The sequence below is a fragment of the Chionomys nivalis genome, chromosome 1 (assembly GCF_950005125.1).
Source record: "Chionomys nivalis chromosome 1, mChiNiv1.1, whole genome shotgun sequence".
In the NCBI taxonomy this organism is placed as follows: domain Eukaryota; kingdom Metazoa; phylum Chordata; class Mammalia; order Rodentia; family Cricetidae; genus Chionomys; species Chionomys nivalis.
The window spans coordinates 30670592-30698101 of record NC_080086.1 but is presented as its reverse complement, the minus strand read 5'-3'; the positions used below and the strand labels follow the sequence as shown (position 1 = coordinate 30698101).

Sequence of the window (27510 nt, the reverse complement as noted above, 5' to 3'; positions counted from 1 at the left end):
CCGATTGGGGCAGTGGGTGTGGTGAGATGGTTAAAGGCGCAGCGGGAAGTAAAGCAGGCAAGTGACGATGGAGTGTGTGGGCAAGCGAGGACGCAGAGGAATCGTGGATACCGAGGGGGTGGACGTGGGCTCCCCGGCTCTCGCAGGGGCTGCGTGGTGCGGCGCGACTGCGGGCCATCCCGGCGCGGATGGGGTTAAGCATCCGCGGCCGAGGGCAGAGCCCGGTTGCCAGGGAAACGGCTCCGCCAGTTCCGGCGGCGCGGGCGCGTACCACTGAGCGGGGGAGCCGGCGCGGAGGACGCGGAGGGCGCAGCGCGGCCAGCCGACTCCGGAGGTGCGAGCCCGCTGGCCCCGGTGACTCCGTCGCGTTCCGCCGCCCGCAGCCGTGAGCCGGACTCGCCCGACCCAAGCGGGGGAAGAGCGGCGCGTGACGGCCTTGGAGTTCCCCCCGCGCGGCGGCCGAGTGCGGGCAGCCCGGGGCTGGGCGGTTTGAACCGCGGACGGCAGACAAAGGCAGCAGGAAGCCGTCCGTAGCCCGAGCGCCCGGCCCGGGCCTCGCCGGCGCGCGCAGCAGCGACGCGGCCGGGCGCGGGATGCCGCAGGGCGCGGGGCGGCGGCGGCGCGCGGGCGCGAACGCGGCGCCCGCCCCGGCCGGGATGTGAGGCCCGAGCGGCCGCGCGGGGGCGGGAAGGGCGGCAGGAAGGAAGCGCCGCTCGGACGCGCCGGGAGGAGGAGCGGCGGCCCGGCCGGAAGGCGGGGAGGGGCGGCCGTTGGCCCGCGGCGGCCCCGCTCTCGGCGCCTCCCGGGGCGGCGGCAGCGGCGGCGTCCGCGCCTCCTGCAGCCGGCGCGGCGTAGCGGCTGAAGGAAGATGGAGACCCACATCTCGTGCCTGTTCCCGGAGCTGCTGGCCATGATCTTCGGCTACCTGGACGTCCGAGACAAGGGTCGCGCGGCGCAGGTGTGCACGGCCTGGCGGGACGCCGCCTACCACAAGTCGGTGTGGCGGGGCGTGGAGGCCAAGCTGCACCTGCGCCGGGCGAACCCGTCGCTGTTCCCCAGCCTGCAGGCCCGGGGCATCCGCCGCGTGCAGATCCTCAGCCTCCGCCGCAGCCTCAGCTACGTGATCCAGGGCATGGCGAACATCGAGAGCCTCAACCTTAGCGGCTGCTACAACCTCACCGACAACGGCCTGGGCCACGCGTTCGTGCAGGAGATCGGCTCGCTGCGCGCTCTCAACTTGAGCCTCTGCAAGCAGATCACCGACAGCAGCCTGGGCCGCATCGCCCAGTACCTCAAGGGCCTGGAGGTGCTGGAGCTGGGGGGCTGCAGCAACATCACCAACACCGGCCTTCTGCTCATCGCCTGGGGGCTGCAGCGCCTCAAGAGCCTTAACCTCCGCAGCTGCCGCCACCTCTCGGACGTGGGCATCGGGCACCTGGCCGGCATGACGCGGAGCGCTGCCGAGGGCTGCCTGGGCCTGGAGCAGCTCACCCTGCAGGACTGCCAGAAACTCACGGATCTCTCCCTGAAGCACATCTCGCGAGGGCTGACGGGTCTCCGGCTCCTCAACCTCAGCTTCTGCGGTGGCATCTCGGACGCGGGCCTCCTGCACCTGTCGCACATGGGCAGCCTGCGCAGCCTCAACCTGCGCTCGTGCGACAACATCAGCGACACGGGCATCATGCATCTGGCCATGGGCAGCCTGCGCCTCTCCGGTCTGGATGTGTCTTTCTGTGACAAGGTGGGAGACCAGAGTCTGGCTTACATAGCCCAGGGACTGGACGGCCTCAAGTCCCTCTCCCTTTGCTCTTGCCATATCAGTGACGATGGCATCAACCGCATGGTGCGGCAGATGCACGGGCTGCGCACGCTCAACATTGGACAGTGTGTGCGCATCACGGACAAGGGCCTGGAGCTGATCGCTGAGCACCTGAGCCAGCTCACGGGCATAGACCTGTACGGCTGCACCAGGATCACCAAGCGCGGCCTGGAGCGCATCACGCAGCTGCCCTGCCTCAAGGTACTTAACCTGGGACTCTGGCAGATGACGGACAGTGAGAAGGTCAGGTGAGGGCGGCAGTTCCATTCCCCTGCCCCGCCCTGCTCACCCCACGACCACCACCGTTCTCGCACACTCACGCGCGCACTTACACGTTCATGGCCGTGGCCGCCACGGGGCCACGACGCAAAGCCTGGGCTCTTTTCTCCTAGGGCGCCCTTCCCCACTTCATCTGGGGTTCTTCTGCTCCCTCTGCCCACTCTCCTCTCCTCTCCCAGTGGGTGGAGAGATGGACGCTGCTGCTTCTCTGCCCACTCTTCTGCAGGGTATGGAGACTGATTCAGCCACCGCCAACTGTATCTCCGGGCACTGCATTTGGAAATGGGGTGGGGGCGGGGAGGGACTAGGCGGTTCAACCCCGAGGAGTTGAGGAAAGATGTCTGCCTTCACTTACACTTCATTTGATACTGTGATCTGGTTTTTATTTGGAAATATGTAGAAAGCGAGCGCTGCTCCACCGGTCTTTTCATCCCCTCTGTAAGCCAGTCTCTTCTCATCCCCGCTCCTTCGGCACTCTGCGACTCACTCGCTTTTATCTGCTTTCCTCTTCGTTTTCAAAAAAATCTGAAATCATTGTCCTCCCTTTTTTTTCTGCTGAGTATATTCTATATATTCTATATATATATATATAAAAGCTATATATATATATGTCTGGCTACCTCGTTTTAGTTTTTTTTTTTCTCTTAAACCCTGGAATTCTACAAGAGAGATATTTTGAGACTGAAACATTTTTGTGCCTAGACTGGAAAGATGCCCACTGGGTTTGTATGTCTTTTGTTTTGGCTTCTTGCCACCCTCCATCTACCCAGTGTGTCCCCACTTCCGCATCCTGGCTGTGACTTTTCTTTTTCCCCTTGTCTGTTGGGCTTTGAAGACCCAACCATGTTTCTAAATCTTGATTTAATTTATAGCACAAATGTACGGGAGAAATGAGAGAACTGCCTTTTTGTTGCTTGAGATGCAGACTGAGTCTCGAAGAGGAGTATTATATATGCAAATTATGCCCCACCCCAACCCTCTTCCAAGTTTTCCCACAAAAAGGTTACCTAGCAAGGCTTCCTGTCGGGAGAGCTGAGCTAGGCCTGCAGAGAGCCTGGGGCTGTACTGTGAAGGGAGGAGACTGAACTTCACGTCTATCTGTGTTCTGTTTATCAAATGGGAGCTTGCGGGGCTGAAAACCTTTTGTTCTAAATGGAGGAATAGAGGGCTTTATTTTGGTGGGGGGTTGGGACTGTGGCTTAAAAAAATCGCTTTTGAGTAGGATGTATATTTTTGTTGGATATTTTGTTTGTTTATTTTTTTAGAGTCCTCCACAGCAACATGAGACCATGGAGAAACCCAGAGACCTTTATCAATTAATTGTACTGTTTGTGAATTTGTATAAATGATAACAAAGATCCTCTTAAAACGTTTATATTCTTACAGTAAAAGGTTAAACTGATATTTATATAATAAAAGAGGAAATATGAAGTATGTTTTTGAAAAAAAAGCACAAAATCCCCCCTTGTATTGTGAATTATTTTTAAGGCATTGTGTGTTGGGTATATGCTAAAGTGGGAGGCACTGTGTACACCCTAAACGGAAGTAGGGCGTAGAGTTCAGTTTGTTTGTGTGGAGTAAGTTCATGGTTGAGAATTCCTTCTGTGTAAGGTTTCCCACTGACATCAATGTGCTGTTTCTAGAAATGGGACTACAGTGGATATTTCTATAATTTCTGGTTTTAAATTGTCAACATGGAAACTGAAAGAAAATGAACAGAATGAAACTAGAGTCAGTTTCCCAGGGCGGCCAGTTTCTTTTTGTGGGAGGTGATGGTGGAAGTGAGCTCAAGGGGTAATCCTGAGGAACCGGGTCACGGGCTCTGGGCAAGTCCTCTGGGTGTCCCACCCTGAGAGCACAGTGTAAGAGATGAGGGAGCCCAGCCATTGTTCAGGGTAAGTGGAAAGTGCTCCGAGCCAGCCGGCCTAGTCATGGCTGGCCTAGTCATGCGTGCTGATCTGTGCGTGCAGGTCCAGCGGCAAGGGGGCAGCATTGCTTCTCTTTAACATTCCCCTCCAGGCCTGACTACCAGCAAGCACTTTCCTGGGGCGTAGGGAGCCGGGCCAGAAGTTCTGGCTCATTTGCATTTTAAGCCTTTGTAGTGCCCAGGCTGACCACTCAGCCACTGGTGAGGGTCTAGGGTGCATTCAGGGTGGAAAAATGAATATCAACAATTTTAGCAGTTTCCCTCCCTTGGCTGCAGCGCGGGCAGAGACCTGTGAGTGTTCACACAGTTCTGTGGGTCCCAGCCCTGGCTTTGGATAGGTGGACTTTGTTCCTGAGGTCATTTTCTCGGCTTTCCTAGATCAGCCCATCCTTCCAGACTGGGCTAGAACCCAGGTTGAAAATAGCACAAAAGCTGCATTGTTCCTTCCTGGAGTCACCAAAAGGGGCTCTAAGTGAGTGTGACACTAGATCTGTCTTTCCTTTCTTAGGGAGAGGGAGATTTCTATTAAATGCTATTGCCTAAAGGCAAAACATCAGGCAAAAGTATGACCCCTAGCGAGTAGTCTGAATTAGACCTGCTTCCTAGGAGTGTGACCTAGGGTTTCACAGCCAGAGCCTCCTGGCCTGAGAACTGGAACACTCCTAACTCACACTGCTAACATTCTCATCTACCATGCAAAATAACCCCACTACCACAACTTTGGGACATTTTCTGTTTCTTTTGGAAGTTTGAGGGGCTGGAGAGATGACTCAGTGCTTCAGAGCGTCCATTCGCGGTGGTGCACAGCTTCCTGTAGCTCCATCTCCAGGGGGATCTAACCTCTGGCCTCGGCACCAGCACGCACAGGCACAGGCACACACATATAAGTTTAAAATAATAATAAATATTGCAAGGTTGGTAAATTAGTGTTTGACAGTTAAGGTCATGGGTCTGGAGTCCCTGGCCTGAACTAGGCCAGCATCTGGCGCTTCTCTGGAAAGAAGGGACCACAGGCTCACATCTCACCCTTTTTGAATGGAAAAAATGAAATATATGTTGGGAATCCTTATGGCCTTCACGTGGTACTGTTAAATTCCAAACCTTCAAGAAATCTGCCGAAATGTCTCTGTTTTTCAGGTGGGACATAGATTGCCTCACCTTGCCTAACCCTGAGGGAACCATGATTTGAACTAGCCCCCTTCTAAGGAAGATCTAGTGTCTGGTTCAACCTTGGTTTCCTGAGAGATGGCCCTTGAGCAGATGAAGCTGGGTGTACTCTGTGGATAAGCCTGGGCTGTAGGTACTGCTTCAAAGAAAAAGGGTACAGGAAGGGTTGAGCCGGTTGAGGCTGGAGAGGGGTAGCTCTGTGGCAAAGCACCTGTCTACAAACCTCCCAGCACTGGAAAATCCAAAAACAAACCAACCAACCAGGAACAGTAAAGAGAGTGAGTGTGTTCCTGTACATGCAGGAACAGTAGAGAGTGAGTTCCTGTACATGCAGGAACAGTAGAGAGTGAGTTCCTGTACATTTGTGAGTAGCAGGAAAGCTAAACGGTACTTTGGGTCAGTCACTTTTCAAAAAACAAAAGGTTCGAGGATTTGCTGAAACTGAAGGAAGGAATGAAAAGGCATGGTAGCCCATGCCTGTAAACCCTAAGAGGCTGAGGCAGGAGGATTACTTTAAGTTCAAGGCCAGGAGTGAATTCCAGGTCAGTCCCAGTTACAGAGCCAGGGTAACGGGAGAGAGAAAAAAGCCCCTGGGGGAGTAGGTGGGGGTGAATCGGTTATGAACTTCAGCCTTCTCCATATAGTGAGTGTCTGTAACTGCAACTTTAAATGGGGCTCAGACAGCTTCTACAGTGGCACGGGGCTACAATGGGCCTCTGGCTACATGCTAGGGGGTGGTGCAAAATTCTCCCTCTTGCTGAATCCCTCAGGCATTGCTGGCAGGAGGGGAAGTCCCCTGGACTTAACTCTGCGAGAGGCCCTTCCAAGAATGCTGCCCACTTCACACTTACTAAAACTGAAACCTGGCGCCAGGACCCTTAAAAAGAAAACAGGTTTTTTGTTTTTTAAATTTGAATCTATAATAAACATCTAAAAAAAAAAAAGTAAATGTTCCTTTCATTGTAGTTTTCTCTTTAAAGTTAAGGCTGTGGAGCTGGGATGCTGCGCAGTTGGAAAAGTACTTGCCTGGCATGCACAAGGCCCATTGTTCCCCAACACCACATAAACCAAGATGTGGTACTCAGAAGAACAGAAGCTCAAGGCCATCCTTGGCTACTTACTGAGTTAGAAGCCAGCCTGGGCTACGTGATAACCTATCCCACCTCACCCTAACCCCCCAAAAGAAGTAAGGGCATATAATCTGTCTTCTAGACCCTGGGGCTTCCCTGGAAGGGTGTTGATCTTGAGGGACATCCTTCGTGGAGAACATCTGAACTTGGAGTTTCTTTTTTTGTGTTATGTATTTATTTATGTATTTTAAGATTTATTTTTCTGTATGAGGGTGTTGGATTCCTTGGTACTGGAGTTACAGATAGTTGTGAGCTGCTATGTAGGTGCTGGGAATTGAACCTGGGTCCTCTGGGAGAGCAGCCAGTGCTCTTAACTGCTGAGCCATCTCTCCAGTCCCTCTTTCTGTGTGTGTGTGTGTGTGTGTGTGTGTGTGTGTTTTAAGGCAAGGTCTGATAATGTAGCCCTGGCTAGCTTGGAACTCAAAATGTCAAGTGTTGAACTTGAAAGGCTACCCTCCTGCCCCGGCCTCCCTAGTGTTGAGATTACAGACATAAACCATCAAGCCTAGCTTTGAACTCAGGTTTTCAAAGGCAAAGGAGGAAGTTGTAGCCCCTAGGGGCCACTGAGGTCTCAGGGAACAAGAACCTTTTCATCAACAGAGGAGGTCTGTGGAACACAACCAAGACCTTATGCAGCTGACAGCTGCCTTCCCAGTTCTGAAAGGAAAAGGCCTAGCTGCTGATCCTGGCTCAGCTCCGCCAGAGCCAGGGAGGAGCTAGAGAAGCCGTGCCGGGACCCTCTCTCTTCCCTTCATCAACCTCACCCTTTAAAAACCTAACCCTGTCCGTTTAGTTGAGGGAAAGACCTACATTTCGTGCCATTCCCAACCTTGGAGGAAAGTATGCGGTTTCTGATAAACTAGCGGGGAAGATGAAAAGTTGGAAGTCGGCTGCATTCAAACCTAAGCTCAAGGCCACACAGGTCACTTTTGTCAGCATGCTTCTTCCAGCACTAAGTGTATTTTTAAAGCAAATGTTGTCACAAAGTAAGTAAGAAATCTGGATTTAAACCGGTGAAAGGCAAACACACATCTGGCTCGAGACGGTCTCGGCCTCTTGGATGAAAAAATCTTTCTGGGTCACTGAGATGCGCTGGAAATATCCACGTGGTCAGTTTCTGTCTCTTCCTCTTTCCCAGGGATTGCTTGGGTTTTGCCTTGATAGGGTTGCCTGTAGCAACGCGGCACGTGTGGTGCTCGGCAAAGGTGCTCGGGTGCCTGGGGAAGTGACCTGCCACAGTAATTCTGCATCTGAGGGGGCCACGCACCAGTGCACTTCCCAGGGTCCTAGCTGCTGTGAGTTAGCCCCAAGAGTGTACTCACTTTCTCCAAACAAGGAAAGAATGCTTTCCGTTTTCCTCTGGGACAGGGTCTCCCTCTATAGCTCAGACTGACCTGGAATTCACTCTGTGGCCCAGGCTTGCCTCAAACCTTCCTGGATTATAACATGAACCACCATGCCCTGTGAGGGTATAAGTTCTTATTATCTACTTTTAATTGTTTAAGGAACAAGTACCACATGTCCTTCTAAATAACAAAACAAACTCTGAAGGAGACCAAGGGAGTAGCTCAGTGACAGAGCACATGCCTAGCATGCCTGAGGTCCCGAGTTCCACTTCCAGCACTCACTGAATGAGAAAACAACTTCTAAGAACTTGTATCTGTGATGCCAGGAAAGGGTACAGCCCAGCTAAGAAGGGAGCTGGTCTGTGGTGGCAGGAGGGGCACAGCCGCTCAGTGAGACGGTAGCAGGCATCCCGGGGTGGCATGCTGGAGAGCTTGGCCAGCAGTAGGCAAACAGGCCACATTGGGTTTTACATGCTGAATATGAAGTCTGATAAAGTCAATATGATGTTGGACACTGGCACAGACTTGGTGGCCAATGTGTGGGTACTTCTGAAACCACAGGGCATCACTCTGACCCCTCAGAAAGGTACTGTCCTGGAGCATCTTGGGAGTGGAAACACTATGGGTCTCAGAATGCCCAAGGTTATCATTCCTGTTTGATATGAATTACAGTGTGCAAACTTAGGTATGTTTTACGAGCACCGTGTTCAAGGTTCTTCCTGAAGCAGAGAAGAGTCCAGGTTGTTAAGTAGCCTACAAGGTGACGAAGAAGCCAGTGGAGTTGAGTGTGCTGCCCACTGTCTGCAGGAATCTGAGCCAGGTCCCAGAGTTCCAAGTCATGTGGAGTCCAAATGCCAAAGCTGCATTTCGACAGCCTCAGAGCTAAGAATGTTGACATTTGACATGCTTTGCACACCTGCTTGCAGCCACCATAACATAAGGTCCAGCTGCGGGAACTATTCCTGTTCAAGGGTGAAGAGACTGCACAGATGTTTTCCTTACACCTCTCTAGGGTCCACAAAGAGTAAAAGGGTCTCGTTTGTTACTATCAAACATCAGCTGGGTGATGGCGGCACACACTTTTAATCCCAGGCAGAGGCAAGAGGATCTCTGTGAGTTCAAGGCCAGCCTGGTCTACGGAATAAGTTCAGGACAGCCAGGACAGTTACACAGAGAAACCCTGTCTCAAACAAACAAAAATGGGGCCTTATGCAGCTCAGGCCATCCTCAGACTCACTCTATAGCCACAGCTGCTTTTGAACCCCCAGTAGTGGGATTACAAGTGTGCACACCTCATCTAGCTAACACTAGGTGCTTCTTAGGCTTCCTGTGCGTAATCCACATTCTGGAAGGACCAGTCAGTCAGGCCACACTACATGTCTACAATGGCCACTCATAGCATGGACCCAGGATGCTGGACTCTGTCTACAATGGCCACTCATAGCATGGACCCAGGATGCTGGAATTAAATGGCAGGGAAATAGTTCTTCAAGACGCAGTTACTATTCCGTAAGCAATATGGGTCTATTCAGCACTGTCTTGGGAAACAGTGCTTTCCTCATTTGAAAATGGCACAAAATACAATGCAAAGGTCGGCGATAATGTATCTCCCGAGGAACTCTCTCCCCAAACTACCTCTGTTTACATACACATCAGCTCCCACTTTCCAGTGCAGGATAAGGCTTTCTGAGAAGAGGGCTCTATAGAGGAGAAAACAAAAAAGGAACAAGCACCCCCCCCCGCAAATGAAAGCCCCCCACCCCAGTCCTGATATTTCTTAGTCTCTGGAAGAAAGTCACAGAGCCTAGAACTGAACAGATAGATAAAGGGAGAAACTTTTAATAGTTTACCCATTTAGACAAATACTTCTTTGGGCAGGCGGTGGTGGCGCACGCCTTTAATCCCAGCACTGGCAGAGGCAGGCGGATCTCTGTGAGTTCAAGGTCAGCCTGGTTTACACAGTAGGTACCAGAATAACTAAGACTACATAGCTGTTTGAGACCCCGTCTTCAAACAAACAAACAAGACAAGACAAGACAAATAATTTTTGTATCCTCAGCTGGAAGACAACTAGACAGGGCCTTCCATTTGACCTTCAGGATTTGAAACCTTAGTTTCATTGCTTCAGACTGCCTGACCTCAAACAGGGGTAGTGGTAGTATGACTTAGGCAGGTATGAAAACGGCAAGTGTAGCTTCCTGCTTCATCTCAAGTGCACCCAGTTCAGCCAGCTGGAGGAATCTGTCAGAATCAGGCGCTCAGCTGGCCACCGCAGGGAACAGAGACGGCTGCCAATCAAGCTTCCAGAGCCTGGACCAGGAAGGTGAGTGGCTCTCCCACTATGCTGAAGTCTGTGCACCCGATACACATATCCTGCCACTGTGTCAGATGGCCATAGCCAGAACCAGTTTTCCCCCTAGAAGGGCAGCTAGCCCATCTTTTCCCTACTCCAAAGAGGCTGGTTGTCCAAAGAATCAAAAGGAATTACGGAAATGTATTGTCACTAAGATGAGAAATGTGTTGCCAATGATACCATGAAGCAGCGACAAACTGCTTCATTGTTGCTTATCTATAAAGACAGACAATAAGAACATCATTGAAAGGTGAGGCATATTACTAACTGCTCTCAGGAGAGTGCTTGCCTATAACCCCAGCATTCAGGAGGTGGAGGAAGGAGGAGCTAGTTCAAGGTCGCTCGCAACTATGCGTGGAGTTCAAGGCAAACCTGGGCTAAATAAGACCCTATCTCAGCACAAAGACAAAAAGAGAGGAATAGAAAACATCCTGTTTGTGTCCTGTTCTGTGTGACGCTCTTCATTTTCCTAGAAAACAAGGACACGAACACAGGATTTATCCCACTGTTAGGAAGTCATGAACTGTGTCCAAACAGTTTCAGAGGTAGCAAATAGGCAAATGTGTTTTCATCCGTTATTTACTTTATTAAAATTGTTTCGGACTCACTACAGAGCAGTAAAAGTGTGGCTGGCAGTTTGTTCTCTGGTGAAGACAAAAACTAGAGGACTGTAGCTACTAAGTCTGCAATTTCGGCATCTTGTCAGCAGGTGGCAGCATTGTCTATGAGTTGTTGGCCTCCGGGCTACAAATCCTTTCTCTTGATACTTCCCCACTCCGAAGAATTTTCCCATGAGCTAAGAGAGTTGACACCTGGAACATCATTTCCTCCAAAAACTGAGACTAGCTTTTTAAAAAATTTACTCTTTTCTTCCTTTGGTATATGTAGGCATGTATGTGTGCACGTGGTCAGAAGACAGCGGGAGGTGGTCCTGGCGCTGAACTCAGGTTGTTAGGCTTGGCAGCAATACCAGCCCAAGACTGGATCTGAAAATACTAGCGAGGTGACTCCCAGGAGCTGTTGCCTGGCACTTTGTCTTTGGAGCGTGACTGTTTGATGCAGGCCCCTCAGTTCCAACAGCTCTGCTTTGGGTGGCCCTGGGGTGGGGTGGGGGAATATCAACTTCTGATTCCTCAAGACTGTGTGTGCCATCCGCACAAACCGTCAGGAGCTGTGCTCGCAAAGCTTGGCAAATGGGGAGAAACTTTACAGTCACACACGAAGATGGAATCTATCCTAGTACTGTGAAAGAAAAACAGAAAACAAATCAGGAGTTTAAATCATAGTTTTAATTCTTTTTAACTATCGAAAGGAAGGCAGAACATCCATGGCCCAAGTGAAGACATCGTGGGACAAGGCCCCTTTAATCCTAATAAAAAAGAAAGGTTTCTTGCATGGTGTAAATTCAGAACAGAGAGGCAGAAAAGGTGGCTGAAAACAAACAGAAGAGCTGCTGAGCCGCCTTGGCTAGATCCCACAGCGTGCTGCGGTGGTGCGTGCTGCGGTGGTGCATGATGCGTTGGTGCATGCTGCGGTGGTGCGTGCTGCGGTGGTGCGTGCTGCGGTGATAATGTGTGCTGCGGTGGTGTGTGCTGCGGTGATACTGTGTGCTGCGGTGATACTGTGTGCTGCGGTGGTGCGTGCTGCAGTGATGCATAGGCTGAGGGTGGAGCAGATGACTCTTGGCACTTTGAGGTCAGGGAGTCAGAGCGGGGGAGGGGGGGTCTGGGGCAGCTGATGTGGATAAGGAGTGGAAACTTCTACCAGGCTGGGAGCTGGTAAGCCCCATGTTTCTGTTAGAGAATGAGCAAGACAGACCTCTAGCACCCAGGGCTTGGCCATGAAGAATGTTCCTATTCCCAGAATCATGAGAAAATCAGTAGAAAGTCAAAAAATCTCCCAGGGGCCCTTTGTGGAAACCCCTGCTGAAATATGGCTCCGTGACTGCAGGGAACAGCAAGAGATGTGGAAAGAAGCATCCAGTACAGAAGGCGTCTGCAGAAAAGAGAGAGGAGTCGTCCCCACACAACGCAGACAGAAGCAGGCAGACTGAAAGGCTGGATGAACAGAATCCTCGCGGGTCCTGGGTGCACAGAGGGAAGGCGGCTGTTATCTACAGCCTCAGACAATTGCACTCAGGGCCAAGGGTAGGGTTTTTATTTTATTTATCTCCTCCCACCTCCGTGTGTGTGTTCGCTAGTGTAGGTTTTAAAGAACAGAGTTTTTCTGTGAATTTCACTTGAGGCAGAAATACTCATTAATATGATTGAGCCTTGAGACCTTGATGCGATAGTACTCGGGTCTGGAACATCCTCCCCAGAGCCCCACGTCTGGTACTCCAAGGGCCTACATTCAGCGGTTAATGTTAACACAGCTTTAATGGAGACAGGGAGAAGCCAGGGGCTTCCAGAGAGGTAGACAATGCCAGTCTCTTCGTGGGCCCTCCAGGGGGCCATTGGCTCCCATAGCCAGAAATCTCCCCTCCTACTGTTGCTCAGGCATCTTGTCCCGCTTCCTGAACGAAGGCGGAGCAGGGAGGGCGCTGGTGAGCCCCGACATGACGGAACTTTGTATTTTAGACGACTTTCCCCAGACAACCACCCAAAAGATCCATCCCATAGTTCTAATACAGAACTGCAGCTGACAGGATGTTCTTTTTCTTCATCCGTGCTGCAGCCCCGCCCCCCCCCAAAGGTGCCCATTGCCCTAAAAAGGGACCTAGTGTGGGCCTTTCTTTTTTTTTTTTGTTTTTTTTTTTTTGTTTTTTTTTTTTTTTTGTTTTTCGAGACAGGGTTTCTCTGTGGTTTTGGAGCCTGTCCTGGAACTAGCTCTTGTAGACCAGGCTGGTCTCGAACTCACAGAGATCCGCCTGCCTCTGCCTCCCAAGTGCTGGGATTAAAGGCGTGCGCCACCACCGCCCCGCAAGTGTGGGCCTTTCTTGATTTGCACCGTGAACTGTCACGATAGAGAACCCCAGGTGGGGTGGACGCGGCAGTCCAGTATGCAGACGCAGGGCCCCACGCATCCCCGCCCACTAGCCCCAGCTTCCAGGCTCATCTCACTTCCTCACCTGCCGGGGTCTAGCCGGGAAATCGAGGCACTTGTGCGCAAGTCGCCGCTGCGTGTTCCTTCCCACCCTTCTGCAGGCCCGAAGCAGGCTGCTCCCACTAATCTGCCCCTCGTTTGCGGCTCAGCAGCTTTTGTCCTCTAAGCCCCTGATAATGGTTTTACTAAAATCCCCTTTTGATGGAAAAAGTCCCAGCTGGACATTGCAGGGCCCGGCATAATGTCCAAGTCTGCAGGCCCCTCTGCCTACCCCACAAAGGCCTCTAATCAAGTGGAAAATGTGCTGGAGGCCAGAGGTTTGGGGCTGCAATTATTTTCGAAGGGATTACTAAAGAAGAATAGAGACGGCCGGGACCTCCCCCACCTGCTTGCCACTCGGTCCCGCTTCAGACACACTGAGTCCTGGCATGGTCCTGTTCTCAGAGACCAAACCATCACTTTTCTCTTTTCCCATGGAGGGGCAGCCACCACTCAACACCACTGTTGCAGAGAGAGTTTGGATACAAATTGCAAGTCCGATTTTGACCTCATTTAAGATTTCATGTATAAAACCGGATCCCGAGTATGGGGCATGAACTCATTCATTAACCTCTAACCCCAGCTCTGTCTGCACAGGGGAGCCTTCGCCCAGTGCCCATGCACTGCCAGGGGCCGGAGCCCTCACTGGGGCTTCCCAAGCTTTGGAGGGCAAAAGGTCATGTTCCCACCTTGCCTGTTACCCTCCTTCACACACACACACACACACACACACACACACACACACGGACCCTCCCTCAAGGCCGAACAAATATCCATGGCACTTCAATGCTTGATCTCAGGCTAATGCATGAGCAGGGTTCCAGATGTCAGCCACTGAATAGCACAGTCTTTGTTGGAGAATGTACACTCCCAAGGGAGTTTGTATCTTACAGGACCTTCTCGAGTGTCATTTATTCATGAGAAGTCACTGAGCATACATTAATGGCAAATTGGTGACAAGTCCCAGCCTGCCGTTGAGTCCCTATTTCCCGCATCATCCTGGAGAGGTCGTGTTCTTCTAATCCCAGCTGTTGGCCGTGAGTGCGGGTTTCTCACCCCATTCCGGAATGATCAAGGATTAGACTGTTCACCCCCGAAACCAAAAGTCAGCCATGTATCCTACACTGAACGTTGAGCTGGGTGGCAACTCCCGGGTCCTTTCTCCAAACCTCGGATCAGAAATAAAACAACCATTGACTTAAAATAAAAACCCAAACTTCATTTGTTTTCATCAGTGTAAATGCCTTATTGACCAGCTGTGGGTGGTAGCACACAGCTGTAATCCTTGAGCAGAGGCTGGCGAATTGATCTGAGATTGTGGACAGTCTGTTCTATAAAGTGAGTTCTAGGATGGCCAGGGCTGTGTAGAGAAACCCTGTTTCAACAGCAATAACAAAAAGTGATCAAGGTAGACTCTGTGATTAGTTTTTGGTTTGGGTGCTAGGCATGGAATCCAGCGCCGTGCGCCCCACTCTGAGCTGCGTACACCCCTCGTACTGGGCATGGAATCCAGGGCCGTGCGCCCCCCTGCTGAGCTGCGTACACCCCTCGTACTGGGCATGGAATCCAGGGCTGTGTGCCCCACTGCTGAGCTGCGTACACCCCTCGTACTGGGCATGGAATCCAGGGCCGTGCGCCCCACTGCTGAGCTGCGTACACCCCTCGTACTGGGCATGGAATCCAGGGCCGTGTGCCCCACTCTGAGCTGCGTACACCCCTCGTACTGGGCATGGAATCCAGGGCCGTGTGCCCCCCTGCTGAGCTGCGTACACCCCTTGTACTGGGCATGGAATCCAGGGCCGTGTGCCCCCCTGCTGAGCTGCATACACCCCTCGTACTGGGAAGTTTTTGTCAACTCAACCGAGCCATTTCTCTAGCCCCAAATACTTTTTAAAATGACATTTCAGGGGGTTGGGGAGATGGTTCATTAGTTAAGAGCACTTCCTGCTCTTTCCGCAGACCCAGGTTGGATTCCCAGCACCCCTGTGGCAGCCCAACCATCTGTAACTCCACTACCAAGAGGTCTAATGTCCCCTGTTGGCACCACATGGTGCCCAGACATATATGCAGACAAAACATACATACACATTCTTTAAAAAAATGTTGCTCTGGGCTTGGCAAGGTGGTTGAGCAGGCAAAGGCACTTGCTACTAAGCATGGTGACCTGAATCCAATCCCTGGGAACCACATGGTAGGAGAGACCCAATTCTTGCAAACTGTCCTCTGAGCTCCCATGTACCATGAGCACGGAAAACCCATGTTCACATACATACACACAACCAATCAGTCAATCAATGTAATAATTTAAAAAACCGTAACTTTTTCTACTAACATCAGTTTGGGAAAGAGGAAAATAGTATCTGGAAACACTGCTTTTTTTTTTTTCAGTGCTGGGCATACAACCCGGATCATGTGTATTCGAGGCCACACTGCAGGATTCTAGCTGTACCCTCAGTCCCGCAAACACTAACGTGCATCTAGGGTTTCTCAGGGCAGCTGAGAACTTTCGAACCTCAGGATGTAAATGTATTTGAGAGTCTCATGACATGAAGGAATCCTCACAATTCAAAACCCTTGATGAACAATATCAGAATGAAGTAACACAAAGTCAGCAAGCTAATATGGCTCAGTGGCAGAGAGCACTGAGCACGGCCAAGGCTTTGGGCTCAACCCCAGGCGCTGCCAAAGCAGAACAAAACCAAACAAAATGAAGCAAGGACTTCAGAAAGTATAGAAAGCCTTGATCGGCGGAAATAATGAAGGGAATTTTATCTTGATGTCAAATGTAATGAGTCTAAAGTTCATTATGTCCCTGTCCCTGGTATATCTCAACTACCTGAGGTGTCCCTGAGTCCATGAACCTAGGAAATGGCGTCTCCAGCCAGCACAGGCAGTGCACCCCACAGCAGGAAATTCAGTCTCCCCAAATCTCTTTCAGCTGATCTTCCCCTGCCCCAAACAGGACTCCTGTCCACACGTCCCCAGGCCTCATCATTCTTTACCGTCATTTTTGGGTTCACCTGTCCGCAGCCTCACTTCTCAGGGATCACCTCTAGACCTGATACCCCCAACTGAGAATCTATGGACCCTTGGTGGCACCTCTGACCTTCTGGCTCTGAAGCTGACCCTGCTCTGCCCCACCCCATCTCATGTACCCCAACAGCACTGTGCACCCACAATCCCCCAGATTCCATCTACACTGTTTCCTGAATAGGGGCAGTGGCTATTACTATATTTGGTGGGCAATATCAGAACCCACTCATATATACTTTAAATCTGGCTTTTCAAGAAAGGCTTTCTTAGTGTAACAGCCCTGGATGTCCTGGAACTCACTCTGTAGACCAGGCTGGCCTTGAACTCACAGAGATCCATCTGTCTCTGCCCCCTGAGCGCTGGGATTAAAGGCGTGCGCCACCACTGCCCGGCTCTTCTTTCTGTTTTATTTGCTGCAGCGCTAGAGGCAGAGCCCAGGGTCTATGCTGAACTCCACCCTGGCTCCCATGCCATTCAGTTTTTATGGAAACACGTCTTCCTGCCTAAGGCTGGCCTTTAAAATGCACAGCGGGACTGCAGAAACTAAGTAGAAGTTAGAAGAGCGCGTGCTCCTCTTGTAGAGCACAGGGGTTCAGCTCCTAGCATTCCCATGGCGATTCACAACTGCGTGTGACATCAGTTCCACAGGCTCTGACAGGCTTCCGGCCTCCACAGGTACCAGGAACACAAATGGCCCACATATATGAACTCGCATAAACTAATGCACATACACATAAATAAGAAAAATCTTTAAAATTATATACCAATCACTATTTTTAAAAAGGCATAAGCTGCTCTAGTCCCAGGTACTCAGGAAGCGGAGGCAGGAGAATTGTTCAAGGCTATCCTGGACAACATAGCAAGAACCCACTTTAAAAATAAATAATAAATAAACTTATCTTTAATAAATCATACTGGACTCAAATGCAGTTTTATGGTAGGGTACTTGCTCAGTAAGCACAAGACTGTGAGCCCATCCCCTGCACTTCATACACACATACACACACATGCACGTACATGCATACACGCACACACACACCTGCATACATGCACACTTGCTCAGCAAGCACAAAACCCTGATTCCATCCCCAGGAACACTCACACATGCACAATTATCTGCATGTGTGCACACTTGTTTAGCAAGCACATGACCCTGAGCCCATCCCCAGCACCGCACACATACATGCACACACACACACACACACCCCTGCATGTACACACTTGCATGCACACACACTCACACACATAAACACATGTCCACACCTGCGTGCATGCAGGCAGAACAGAAGTTAGAAGAAAAGGTAAAGACACTCCTCAGTCTTCATTTAACCCTACTTTAACCTAGGGTGACCTAGGTGACAGTGAGCTGGGCCTTCTTGGACCCAACTCCAGCTTTCTGTTTCAACATTAGGGAAGTGACCAGAGCCCTAAAGCTGACTCTGATAGAAGACCCTTTTTTAAAAATTATTTTATGTGTATAGTGTTTTGCCTGCTCGTGTATGTCTGTGCCTTAGAGGCCAGCAAAGGGCATTGGATCCCCTGGATTTGGGGTTATAGGTGATTGTGAACCACCAAGTGGGTGCTGGGGATTGAACCAGAGTCCTCTGGAAGATTTAACCATTGAGCCATCTTTTCAGCCCTGAGGCTCTTTTCCTGATTTGATGAACTGGTACAATCCATTTGTCACCCACAGGCAAAGTCTCATCTCTCTGGTGGTGCTGAGGCTGGCTTCCTCAGGTACAGAGCCTGCAGAGATGTAGGGGAGTGTTCCTGACATGCCCAGCAGGACTGCCTTTTGATGCTAAACATGCTGGTGTTCTTTGCCAGCTAGAGAGTCAAAATGCTGAAGTTTATGAATAACCTTTAAAATTTACAAATTGCATATGTCTTAGAGTTGCTGTTGCTGTGAAGAGACACCATGACCACGGCAGTTCTTATAAAGGAAAACATTTAGCAGGAGCTGGCTTACACTTTCAGAGGTTTAGTCTATTATCATCATGGTGGAACATGGTGGCATGCAGGCAAACATGGAGGAGTTGAGTGTGTGCTCATGCATGTGTGTACATGCAGGCAAGTGTGTGTGTGCACGCTCATGTATGTGTAAGGTGCTGGGTATGGACTCAGGGTCTTGTGCTTGCTGAGCAAGTGTGCATACATTCAGACGTGTGTGTGTGCATGTGTGTGTGTGTGCAGAAGGAACTGAGAGTTCCAAAGGCAGCAGAGGTAAAGTGTCTTACACTGGGTGTACTTTGAGCATATATGAAACTTCAAAGCCCGCCCCCACAGTGACACACTTCCTCCAACAGGGCCATACCTCTCCATAGTGCCACTTCCTATGGGCCAAGCATTCAAAAACACGAGTCTATGGGGATTCTATATATTCAACCCCCCACAGTGTGGATTCAAGGAGATCTTTCATTTAGTATTCATTTGGCTGCAATTACAGGCGAGTGCACTCCAAGAGCTTCGGAACAGTGCCTCCTGCTCTCCACGGCCAGCAGTCTGTCTTCTGCTGCCAGAGAGAAGTGGGTGCTGCTACTATACTGGGGTGCTGCTCCAGGGCTGCACCCTGATCTGGACACCCTGTGCTCCCCTCCCCCACTTCCTCATACATGCCCCTGTGCTTTTGTTTATTTGGCTTTGTTTTTTGGTGGTGGTAGGCGTTGGGAATTGTTGCTTGTGTTTGAGGGTCTGAGGCAGGCAGGAGTCAGTCATTGGTGGACAGGGTCAGAAGTGGGGTTCACAGGCATACTCACAGGGCGTGCTAAGGCTCCTCCCACTTTCTTTAACAGTGGTTGAGGGGTGACTCTCCCACACTCCCTGCACTGACCCCGCCACTCTGTGTTCCACTGCAATGAAACAGAAAACACAGGGGAGTGCTGGGGAGCTCTGGACGATTCCAAACTCAAGTTCACCCAGATGACCCTACCTGGACTTAGTGAGTGTGTGTGTGTGTGCGCGCGCGCGCATTAACAGCAGATACCAGGTAAAGAGGGGAGGGGGGTTGAAAGTGACCATAATACATTATATATGCGTAGGAAACTGTCAAGAAACAACTTTAACAAAAGCTTTTTAAAAAGATACTGGAGAGAGAGGGACTAAATACACACACAATGCCTCTCTACCTCATCGCTGGTCCTGTTAGGTTATTTTTAACACTTAGCACACCTGGCCTCTTCTAGAGGCCACCAGCTGGAAAGCTGCGGGGAGGCTGTGCCACCACAGGTCATGGGTGCCAGTGGAGTTTCGTTGCAAGTGATTTTATTTCATTTGTGAGAAGAAAAGGCAAGACTGTAGATCTCGCCTGCTGGTCAAGGCCACTTAAATATAAACAGGAGAAATCTGCTGGGTTGCGTGGAAGACATGCATGCATTTTCTCAGGTGTCTCGCAGTGTTGACACACACATAGCGCACAGGGAAGTTAGTTCTTCCAGCTGCTTCCTTAGACAGGACCTTTCCACGGAGGATCTGGCCACAGGGAACAACCTGCACACCACATTGTGATGGCTCCCCAGAAACCAAGCACAGACAGCTCTCCCGGAGCTCACGTCAGCTTCCGGCTGACACGTGTGTAAAGCAAATGCCCCCCTCTGCCCCTTCAGGCGCTAATCCTCTCATTGAGAAACCACCTGGCAGAGGCAGGCAGCTCTCTCAAGACTCTGAGGCCAGTCTGCTCTAGTTAGCAAGTTCCAGGCCGGCCAAGGCTGCACAGTGAGTCCCTGTCTCATAAACAAAACGACAAAAACAAGACAGTCTGCCTCTGTGAGTGCCCATATCATCTGATGTAGGTCACAACACACAGCGTGGACAGAAGGCAATGTGCCCGGCCCACCCAGGGCCGATGGGAGCCCAGAGGCCCTCAAGAGCTCCTGATGGGCACTTTCGAGGGTGGAATCAGCTGGAAGCTCTGGATTATCCTGACAAATGAGGAGAAGCACCTCCCACGTGGCACTGTATTGGTGTCCCCTTCTCCGGCCATCAAGTCGTGCACCGAGATCTACTCTGCATAGCAGACAGACACAGGACAGATGTGCATGCTTTCTTTAGCAGCATTCTGAGATTTCAAAGCTAAATAAAGAAACCCCAGTGAGCAAAGGAGGACAGCCCTGCAGGAGATCTTTATTTTCATTTCCAACGAAGCTTTTTTATTCTCCCTTGGGGCTTTATCTGTCCATATATGTCCATACAAAAATATTATCCTTAGAGTCCAGTCTGTGCACATGTGTTTGTACAGACCTTTAGAGGCAAGCAGGGCTACTCTGGAGATACACTGATGATGCATTGAGATCTTTCCCGCCTAGTTTAGGAGCGGCTTGTTTATCCACCACTGGCCAAGAGTACTTTGGAAATACGCTATTGAGTTCATAAAAAGAAGAAGAAAGTCCCCTTGCTTTTCCAGTGCATTCCTACAGAAACTTTCCCATCGCGGAGCAAGAACTGCCTTAGAACTGTGATATTAAATAACTGGGGCCTGAGCCTAAGCGGGGTTTCCAGGCGGGGCAGGGCGGGCTTCTGCTGACCGGGCACTGGCACGGCCATGTCCCCAAAGCTTCCTGCTTACACCCAATTGTTCACGCAGGCAAGAGGCAGGACTTCAAAGCTTTGTGTGCCTTTATGCTTTGGTTTTGAATCCCGGATGCTCTGAGGTCATCGAGAAAGGCCCTGAAAACTGCTTCGGCATCTTCGCTGGGTGGCTGTGTCCTCTGTCCCCACATCCTTAGGTGCTTGCTCTCACACCAGCTTTAACTCACCACAGATTCTCATGGGGTCCTCTGCTTTGCAAGGTGTGGTCTCTGAGTGACCCCCACGAATCATCTATGTACCTGCCAGACGTACAGGGGGGCGGGGTTCACCACCCACTTATTCCTAGACATTATTTGCTAAAAATGCAGTTGGATCACACTGCTAGCCTGCTTTCGAACTTTCATTCGCTGTCTGTTTCATAAAGAGCCAAGTCCTAGCCCCTTATGATGGGAGCTCCAGTCCTCCTGTGTCATCAGAGACTCCAGGTGCTGGCCTCCTAAATTCCAGCCTCTCTTCTCTCTCTCTCTCTCTCTCTCTCTCTCTCTCTCTCTCTCTCTCTCTCTGTGTGTGTGTGTGTCTCTCTCTCTCACACACACACACCACACTCTTCACTATTCTGTGTCCTTCCATGTATGTCCTGGGTCTGGCTGGGAAACTCTTCCCTCCCTGTCTGATTAGGGAACTTGCCACTCAGGGCTTGCTCAAATGAACTCTAAACTGTCGCTGCATCGTCCTGTGGCCCACATGGCATGTGAGGCTACAGGCTGTCTTAGTTAGCACTTTGCATTGCCCTCTCTGAGTAGAAGTCATGGGTGTTCAGGGGACAAGCATGAAAGCATGCACTGCCCATCTAAGAAACCTACCTCAGAGCTAGGAGGAGACAGCAGTAAACAAACCTCAGAGCCAGCTTCACACGCTTATAGCTTGGTCGGAAGAGTGAGTTCTGGGTAATTCCTAGCATGTATGACGGTGTTTGGTTTTGGTGTGTGTGTGTGTATGTGTGTGTGTGTGTGTAAGTCAGAGGTTGACACTGGTGTCTTCCTCAACTGCTCTCCACCTTATTTCATACTGAGACAGGGTCTCATTATATAGACCAGGCTGACCTCAAACTCGCAGACATCCTCCTGCCTCCATTTCCCAAGTGCTGAGATTAAAGGCATGGCCACCACACCCAGCTCCACTTTAAATTAATTATTTAACTAATTTTGACACATCTCACCGAACTTACTGTTCCAATTAGCCTGGCTGTCCAGCAGGCCCCCAGGATCTGTCTGCCTCTACCCTCAGTGCTGTGGTATAAAGCAGGCTGCGGCAGCCAGCTTTCTTTACACGGGTGCTGGGGGTCACAACTCTGGTTCTCCTGCTTGTATAGGAAGCGCTTTATCCACTGACTCATCTCCCAGTCCCTGATGGGAATTTTGAAAAGGTAAGTATCTTGTTCTGATGGAACCCAAATCAGGAGGCCCTTGTCTGGTCCGTCCAGGCACCAGAGAACACCCAGACAGAGCTAGGTCTCGCCTTTGTGTTCCCAGAACTGCCACCGGAAGGTTCTGGAGCGATTTCTTTAATACCTCTTTTCATGACTTTAAAATGTATATTTGCGTGTGCCTGTGGGTAGGCGTGTGCGTGTGAGTGCAGGTGCCTGTGGAGGCCAGAGGCCAGAAGTGTGGGGATCCCCTGGAGTTGGAGTTACAAGCAGTTGTGAGCTGTCTGAGTGTGTGGTGGGAACTAAACTCGGGTCTCTCTGTAAGAGCAGCAAGTGCTTTTAGCCCCTGAGCCATCTCTCCAGCCCCCGAATCTCCATCACTCAATGCTAAGGAGCGGTTCAGCCAGATCTCTGCGTCTATACACACAACTGCCAGACATTTCCACTCGTGGATTCCAGACATCTCAACCCAACACATGCCCGCTAAATAATTTTCCTTCCAAACCTTCACTCACCTGAATTTATAGTCTGCATAAAAGGCATTCCCTGGCTGACCAAACAATAAACCTGGGATTTATGTATGACCTTAGCATCAGGTCCAACCTTAAAGGTTCTAGCCCCAGTCAACACTGCCACACTAGAGACAAACTTCCGGCATACAGTCTTCAAACCACAGCACAGAGAGACCCAAGGCTGTCAACCCTGCTTTATTGTATCACATGGCACCATATAATGGAGACTATATTGCAATACAGTTTTGAAAACAAAAGATGGCTCAGAAATATTAATGTTTCAAATACTGATCTTTACATAAAGGAAAATAGTTTTGACTGATATATAGGAATTTTGTTTTTATATGAGCCTTATGAAGCCGAGGCTAGCCTTGAACTCACTATGTAGCTAAGGATGGCCCTGATCCTCTTGTCTCTGCTACCCAAGTGTTAGGGGTACAGGTAGGCACCATCACACCCAGCCCACCGAAATTTTCAAATGTAGTTTTACCCTCATTAAAAATTTCTTGTTTTCATGTGTGTGTGTGTGAATGTGTGTATATGTATGCTCTACATGTGCAGAAATCGATGCACACACACATTATAACCACAACTGCAGTGCACCCTGAGATCTTTGCTCTTTCTCTCCACTGCTTCTTAGCCTCTACCGGATGTTTAGCAACACAGAGCTCCACAGTGGGTCCTTCAGCATGCCATGTCCTTTCAAAAATGTGGCAGGACTCTGCTTGAGGTTTAGTGATGGACCCGGAGGGCTATGTGTTGGTCAGTGAGGCTCACTTGGCAACCCAAAAGACCTACTGTATAATAAACTGTTTTGATTTGGCCAAAATATTCTTGTGGGTCTAGGGAGATGGTTCAGTCAGTAAAACACCTGTCACATAGCAGAAGAGCCTTAGTTTGGACCCCCAGAACCCATATAAAAGAAAAAAAGCTGGGCTCAGCGTAGAAGGCAGGGGGACCCTACAGTTTCAAGTTCATTTAAAGACCCAAAAACCAAAGGTAGAGAGCAATCAAGGCAGGGCACCCAGTGTCTAGCTCTGGCCTCCACACATGTGAACATACATGTACGAATACCACACACTAACACAAAACAATAGACGAATGCTCCTCTGTTTGGAAAGGTACATTATCTGTATCAACATACATCTGGATGGGATTGCAAAGGTGCAGAAGGAAGCTTTAGGGCGGGGAAATGTCCTGTATTTTTATTACAGTGGGTGACTTCAAAAAGGATGCTGTAAGGCTGAATATAAACTCACACTGAAATATGATCCCTAATGTGGCTGTTGAGAGGTGGTGCCATCTCTAGACGTTCAGGTCAGGAAGGTTATACCTTAGGAAGTGGTGACAGCCAGTCCCCAAGGACTACGCTAATCCCCACGACACGGCTTCCTGAAGGGCTCACAGGAGCAGGGGAAAATGCGGGCTGCTCAGTACACCAGGCTCCCCTGTTTCTCCACAGCACCCTTAGCAATGACTGAAAATGAGGCAGGGACAACTTACAGCAGTAACTTTATCAGCAGAAACAAACCTATTAAATCTCAAAAGTCACTCTGGTGACTCCTGAGTCCCTGTCCCAAGTAACTGTGCATGTGGAGGCCAGGGGCTAATGGAGGTGTCTTAGCTGCTCTCCAATGAGTTTTAAATGGGTCTTTCAATGGAATTGGAACTCAATGATTGGCTAAAATGACTAGCCAGGGATACAGAGGTCTTCCCAACATGTGACCCTCCCCAGTAGCATTGGGGTCATGACCCTGTCCTGCTTTTATGTGGGTTCTGGGAACTCATATTCATACTCAGAGAACTTCATGTGTGTGTGGTACACACTTAGCTGGCTGAGATATCTCCCAGTCTATCAACCATCAAGGTAGTTTCTCTCTCTCTCTCTCTCTCTCTCTCTCTCTCTCTCTCTCTCTCTCTCTCTCTCTCTCTCTCTCCCTCTGTGTGTGTGTGTGTTAGAGAGAGGAAGAGAGAGAGAGACTCTCTTCTACCCCTGGCTATTCTGGAACCATGTAAACCAAGCTGGCCTCAAACCTGAAATGATCCTTGTCTCTGAGTGCTTAGCTCTGGGATTACAGATATACGTCACTATGCCTAGCCATAAAGAAATAATTATAAAGTTTTAAAAAACGCACGCGAGCCAGGCAGTGGTGGCACAGCACTCAGGAGGCAGAGGCAGGCGGATCTCTGTGAGATCGAGGCCAGCCTGGTCTACAAGAGCTAGTTCCAGGACAGGAACCAAAAAAACTACGGAGAAACCCTGTCTCGAAAAATAAAAAATAAAAAAAAAACAAAAAACGCACGCGACTGTGATCAAGCTATTGCAAGCTGCCTTGCTAGGGATGGGACCCAGAGCTTCAGGCATTCAATATAGGTCTGGCGACACACGCCTACCTACCAACAGCACAGCCAAGAGACAGATCTCTGTCTTAGGATAGTGACACCCAAAACGTTGAGCACTAGTGGTGAAATGCTGGCCCCATTCCTTGTGGTCTCTGTTTAATGCAGGTGTGAGCTAACAGGCAATTCCACCTCACCTGTGACAGCCCACCCTGACTGTCAGTCTCAAGGACACCGATGACGCTGTGAGGTCCAAGGGAATAACAAGGCATCGGGGCCAGCACGCTGTTCCTTTCACCTGGCAGGTGGATCTGTGCAAGCATTTGGAAGTCTTATGTACCCAGTACTTTGAAAATAGTCCCCAGAATCACAGCCTGCTAGAAACCAGTTTGGGATGGACACAATGCAGACTCTATTCTACCCCCTGGGGTTGGGAAAATACGCTATGCAATTTAAGTTGGAAGCAACTGTGGCCATGTAAAACCATGATATGTTCAAGGATATCTAAGCCATATGCAGGATCGTATTCTGCAGGAGTGGCTGAAGGGCTTTCCAGTCTAACAGTCACAGGCCGGCTAACAACTAGTGGTGACATAAGTCTATACCAGAGGAGCTGTGTACCGGCTGTGGCAGATTTAACCAGCCACTGTTCTTGACCAGAAACCAAGTGGGCACGGTGGAAGGAGCTAAGTTCTGAGGTAGCACGGGGCAGCCTGTTTGCCCTCACCATCACAGCCCTCCCTGTACTGTCATAGCCGCTCAGACACTAAGATCCAGAATCCTGGCACAAACGCTTAGAGAAATGCACCCTAGAACCGACATGGGCAGTGCTCCCCCATTAACCCCATTTATCTTGCCCTTTGTAGCCAAACAAAACCTACTCATGATCCGTGCTGCTGCAGCCATGGTGTTCCTTCACTCAGCTTGCAGCTATAGCAGTGCAGAGGATACAGCTGTGCCCAACCCCCCCACCCCCGGCCCTGCCTCAGACCCCAGGACAACATTCCCGCTGCCAGCCCCCTTATCTCTGCTCACCTGGTAGGGATGGAGTGCCAGGAATGAACGTACCCGGGAACAGCACTCAACTAACACTGATGTGCGAACCCAGCCCTGGTTCTCTTGGATGTGTCCTGCCCTGGACAGAAAGCTGGAGCTCCCACAGCCTACAACCATCACCTGCTAGTGGCTCTACAACCGCCCTTCAGTGGCTGTCTTCCCTCCGGCCACCTCCCATTCCCACAGCTTCCTGTGCCTTGATGTCACGACTTTTTGAGAAGTCCTGTATTATTGACTTTTCTGTTGCTATGAGAAAACACCAAGACCAGAAGCAACTTATGGGAAAAAGTTTATTTTGGGTCATGTTCCGGAGGGATAAGAGTCTGTCACAGTGAGCATGGCAGCAGGCACAGAGACAGGAGCAGGAAGCTGAGAGCTCACATCCTCAACTTCAAACATGAAGCAGAGCAAGCAAACTGGAAGTGGGGTGAAGCTATAAGATCTCAATCCCACCTCCAATAATGCTCTTCCTCCAGCAAGGCCACACCCCCAGAAGATTCTCCAAATAGCACCACCCACTGGGGACCAAGGCTGCAAGTGCCTGTGCTGATGGAGGACATTTCTCTTTCAGACCACCCCAAACCCAAACTAAGACAGGGCAGGATGCCATGCTGGCTGTGGTGGATTAAATGAGGATGGCCCCCACAGGCTCATCTATTTGAATACTTGATCCCAGTTGATGGAACTGTTTGGGAAGGATCAGGAGGTGTGGCTTTGCTGGAGGAGATGCCACTGGGGGCTGGTTTGGAAGAGCCTATGGTTCCCAGTGCTTGCTTCTGTCTGCCTCCAACTTGTAGATCAAGATGTGTGCTCTCAGCTATTCCTGCCACCATGCCTTTGCTCAGCCATCCTGCCTAACCCTCTGAACTGTAAGCCCCAACTACACACTTTCTTTATAACGTTATCATGGTGTCTTATCATAGCAACAGAAAACTAATTAAGACACTGGCCAAAGCTGGGAGGAAAAGAGTCTTAACTTCAATTAAGCACAAAAACAAAACCCAGCAAGATTGGTTCTTTTAGAGTGAATTTCATATATCTCCGTCTTTGCATAAACAATTCTGGGGTGGAACAAAGGACCTCTTTTTTTTTTTTTTTTTGAGACAGGGTTTCTTTGTGTGGCCATGGCTATCCTGGAACTCACTTTGTAGATCAGGCTGGCCTTGAACTCAGAGATCCTCCTGCCTCTGAGCCACACCCCCAACCCATGACAACCTGTTTCTTAATTAGTGCCTTTAGACTACCAGCACTGAAAGTGATTACTGATATAGTTTAAGTATACAGAATAAATTTCCTTTGCTATTGCCCTTCCCTTTCCTAGTTTTTAAGTTGTTTCCATAAAGTTTATTTACTTATAATCTGAACCCACTTTTTCTTATCACAGTCGACTTTCAAACTCTATGCTGACAGCCGGCTGTGCACATGTACTTTATGATGACATCGCCCAATCCTCCTTCCTGCTCTCTGTGTAACTGCTGCTACTCCTTTTCTCATCCTTATGCGCACAAATATGA

The 27510-nt window shown here is 50.1% G+C and overlaps 2 protein-coding genes across 2 annotated transcripts in view; one reads left to right on the top strand and one right to left on the bottom strand.

Annotated features, from left to right (window-relative positions):
- Positions 1–27510, bottom strand: part of Wnt5b (Wnt family member 5B) — a 107741-nt gene that overhangs the window by 44731 nt on the left and 35500 nt on the right. The window lies entirely within an intron of this gene.
- On the top strand, positions 333–3903 carry Fbxl14 (F-box and leucine rich repeat protein 14). The gene has a single exon (XM_057781822.1). It carries the CDS (start codon positions 869–871, stop codon positions 2069–2071), a length of 1203 nt encoding a protein of 400 aa, XP_057637805.1. The 5' UTR covers positions 333–868; the 3' UTR covers positions 2072–3903.

What these genes read in the sequence shown, in the direction of transcription:
- Fbxl14 (XM_057781822.1), top strand. Translation starts at nt 869, where the DNA reads ATGGAGACCCACATCTCGTGCCTGTTCCCGGAGCTGCTGGCCATGATC.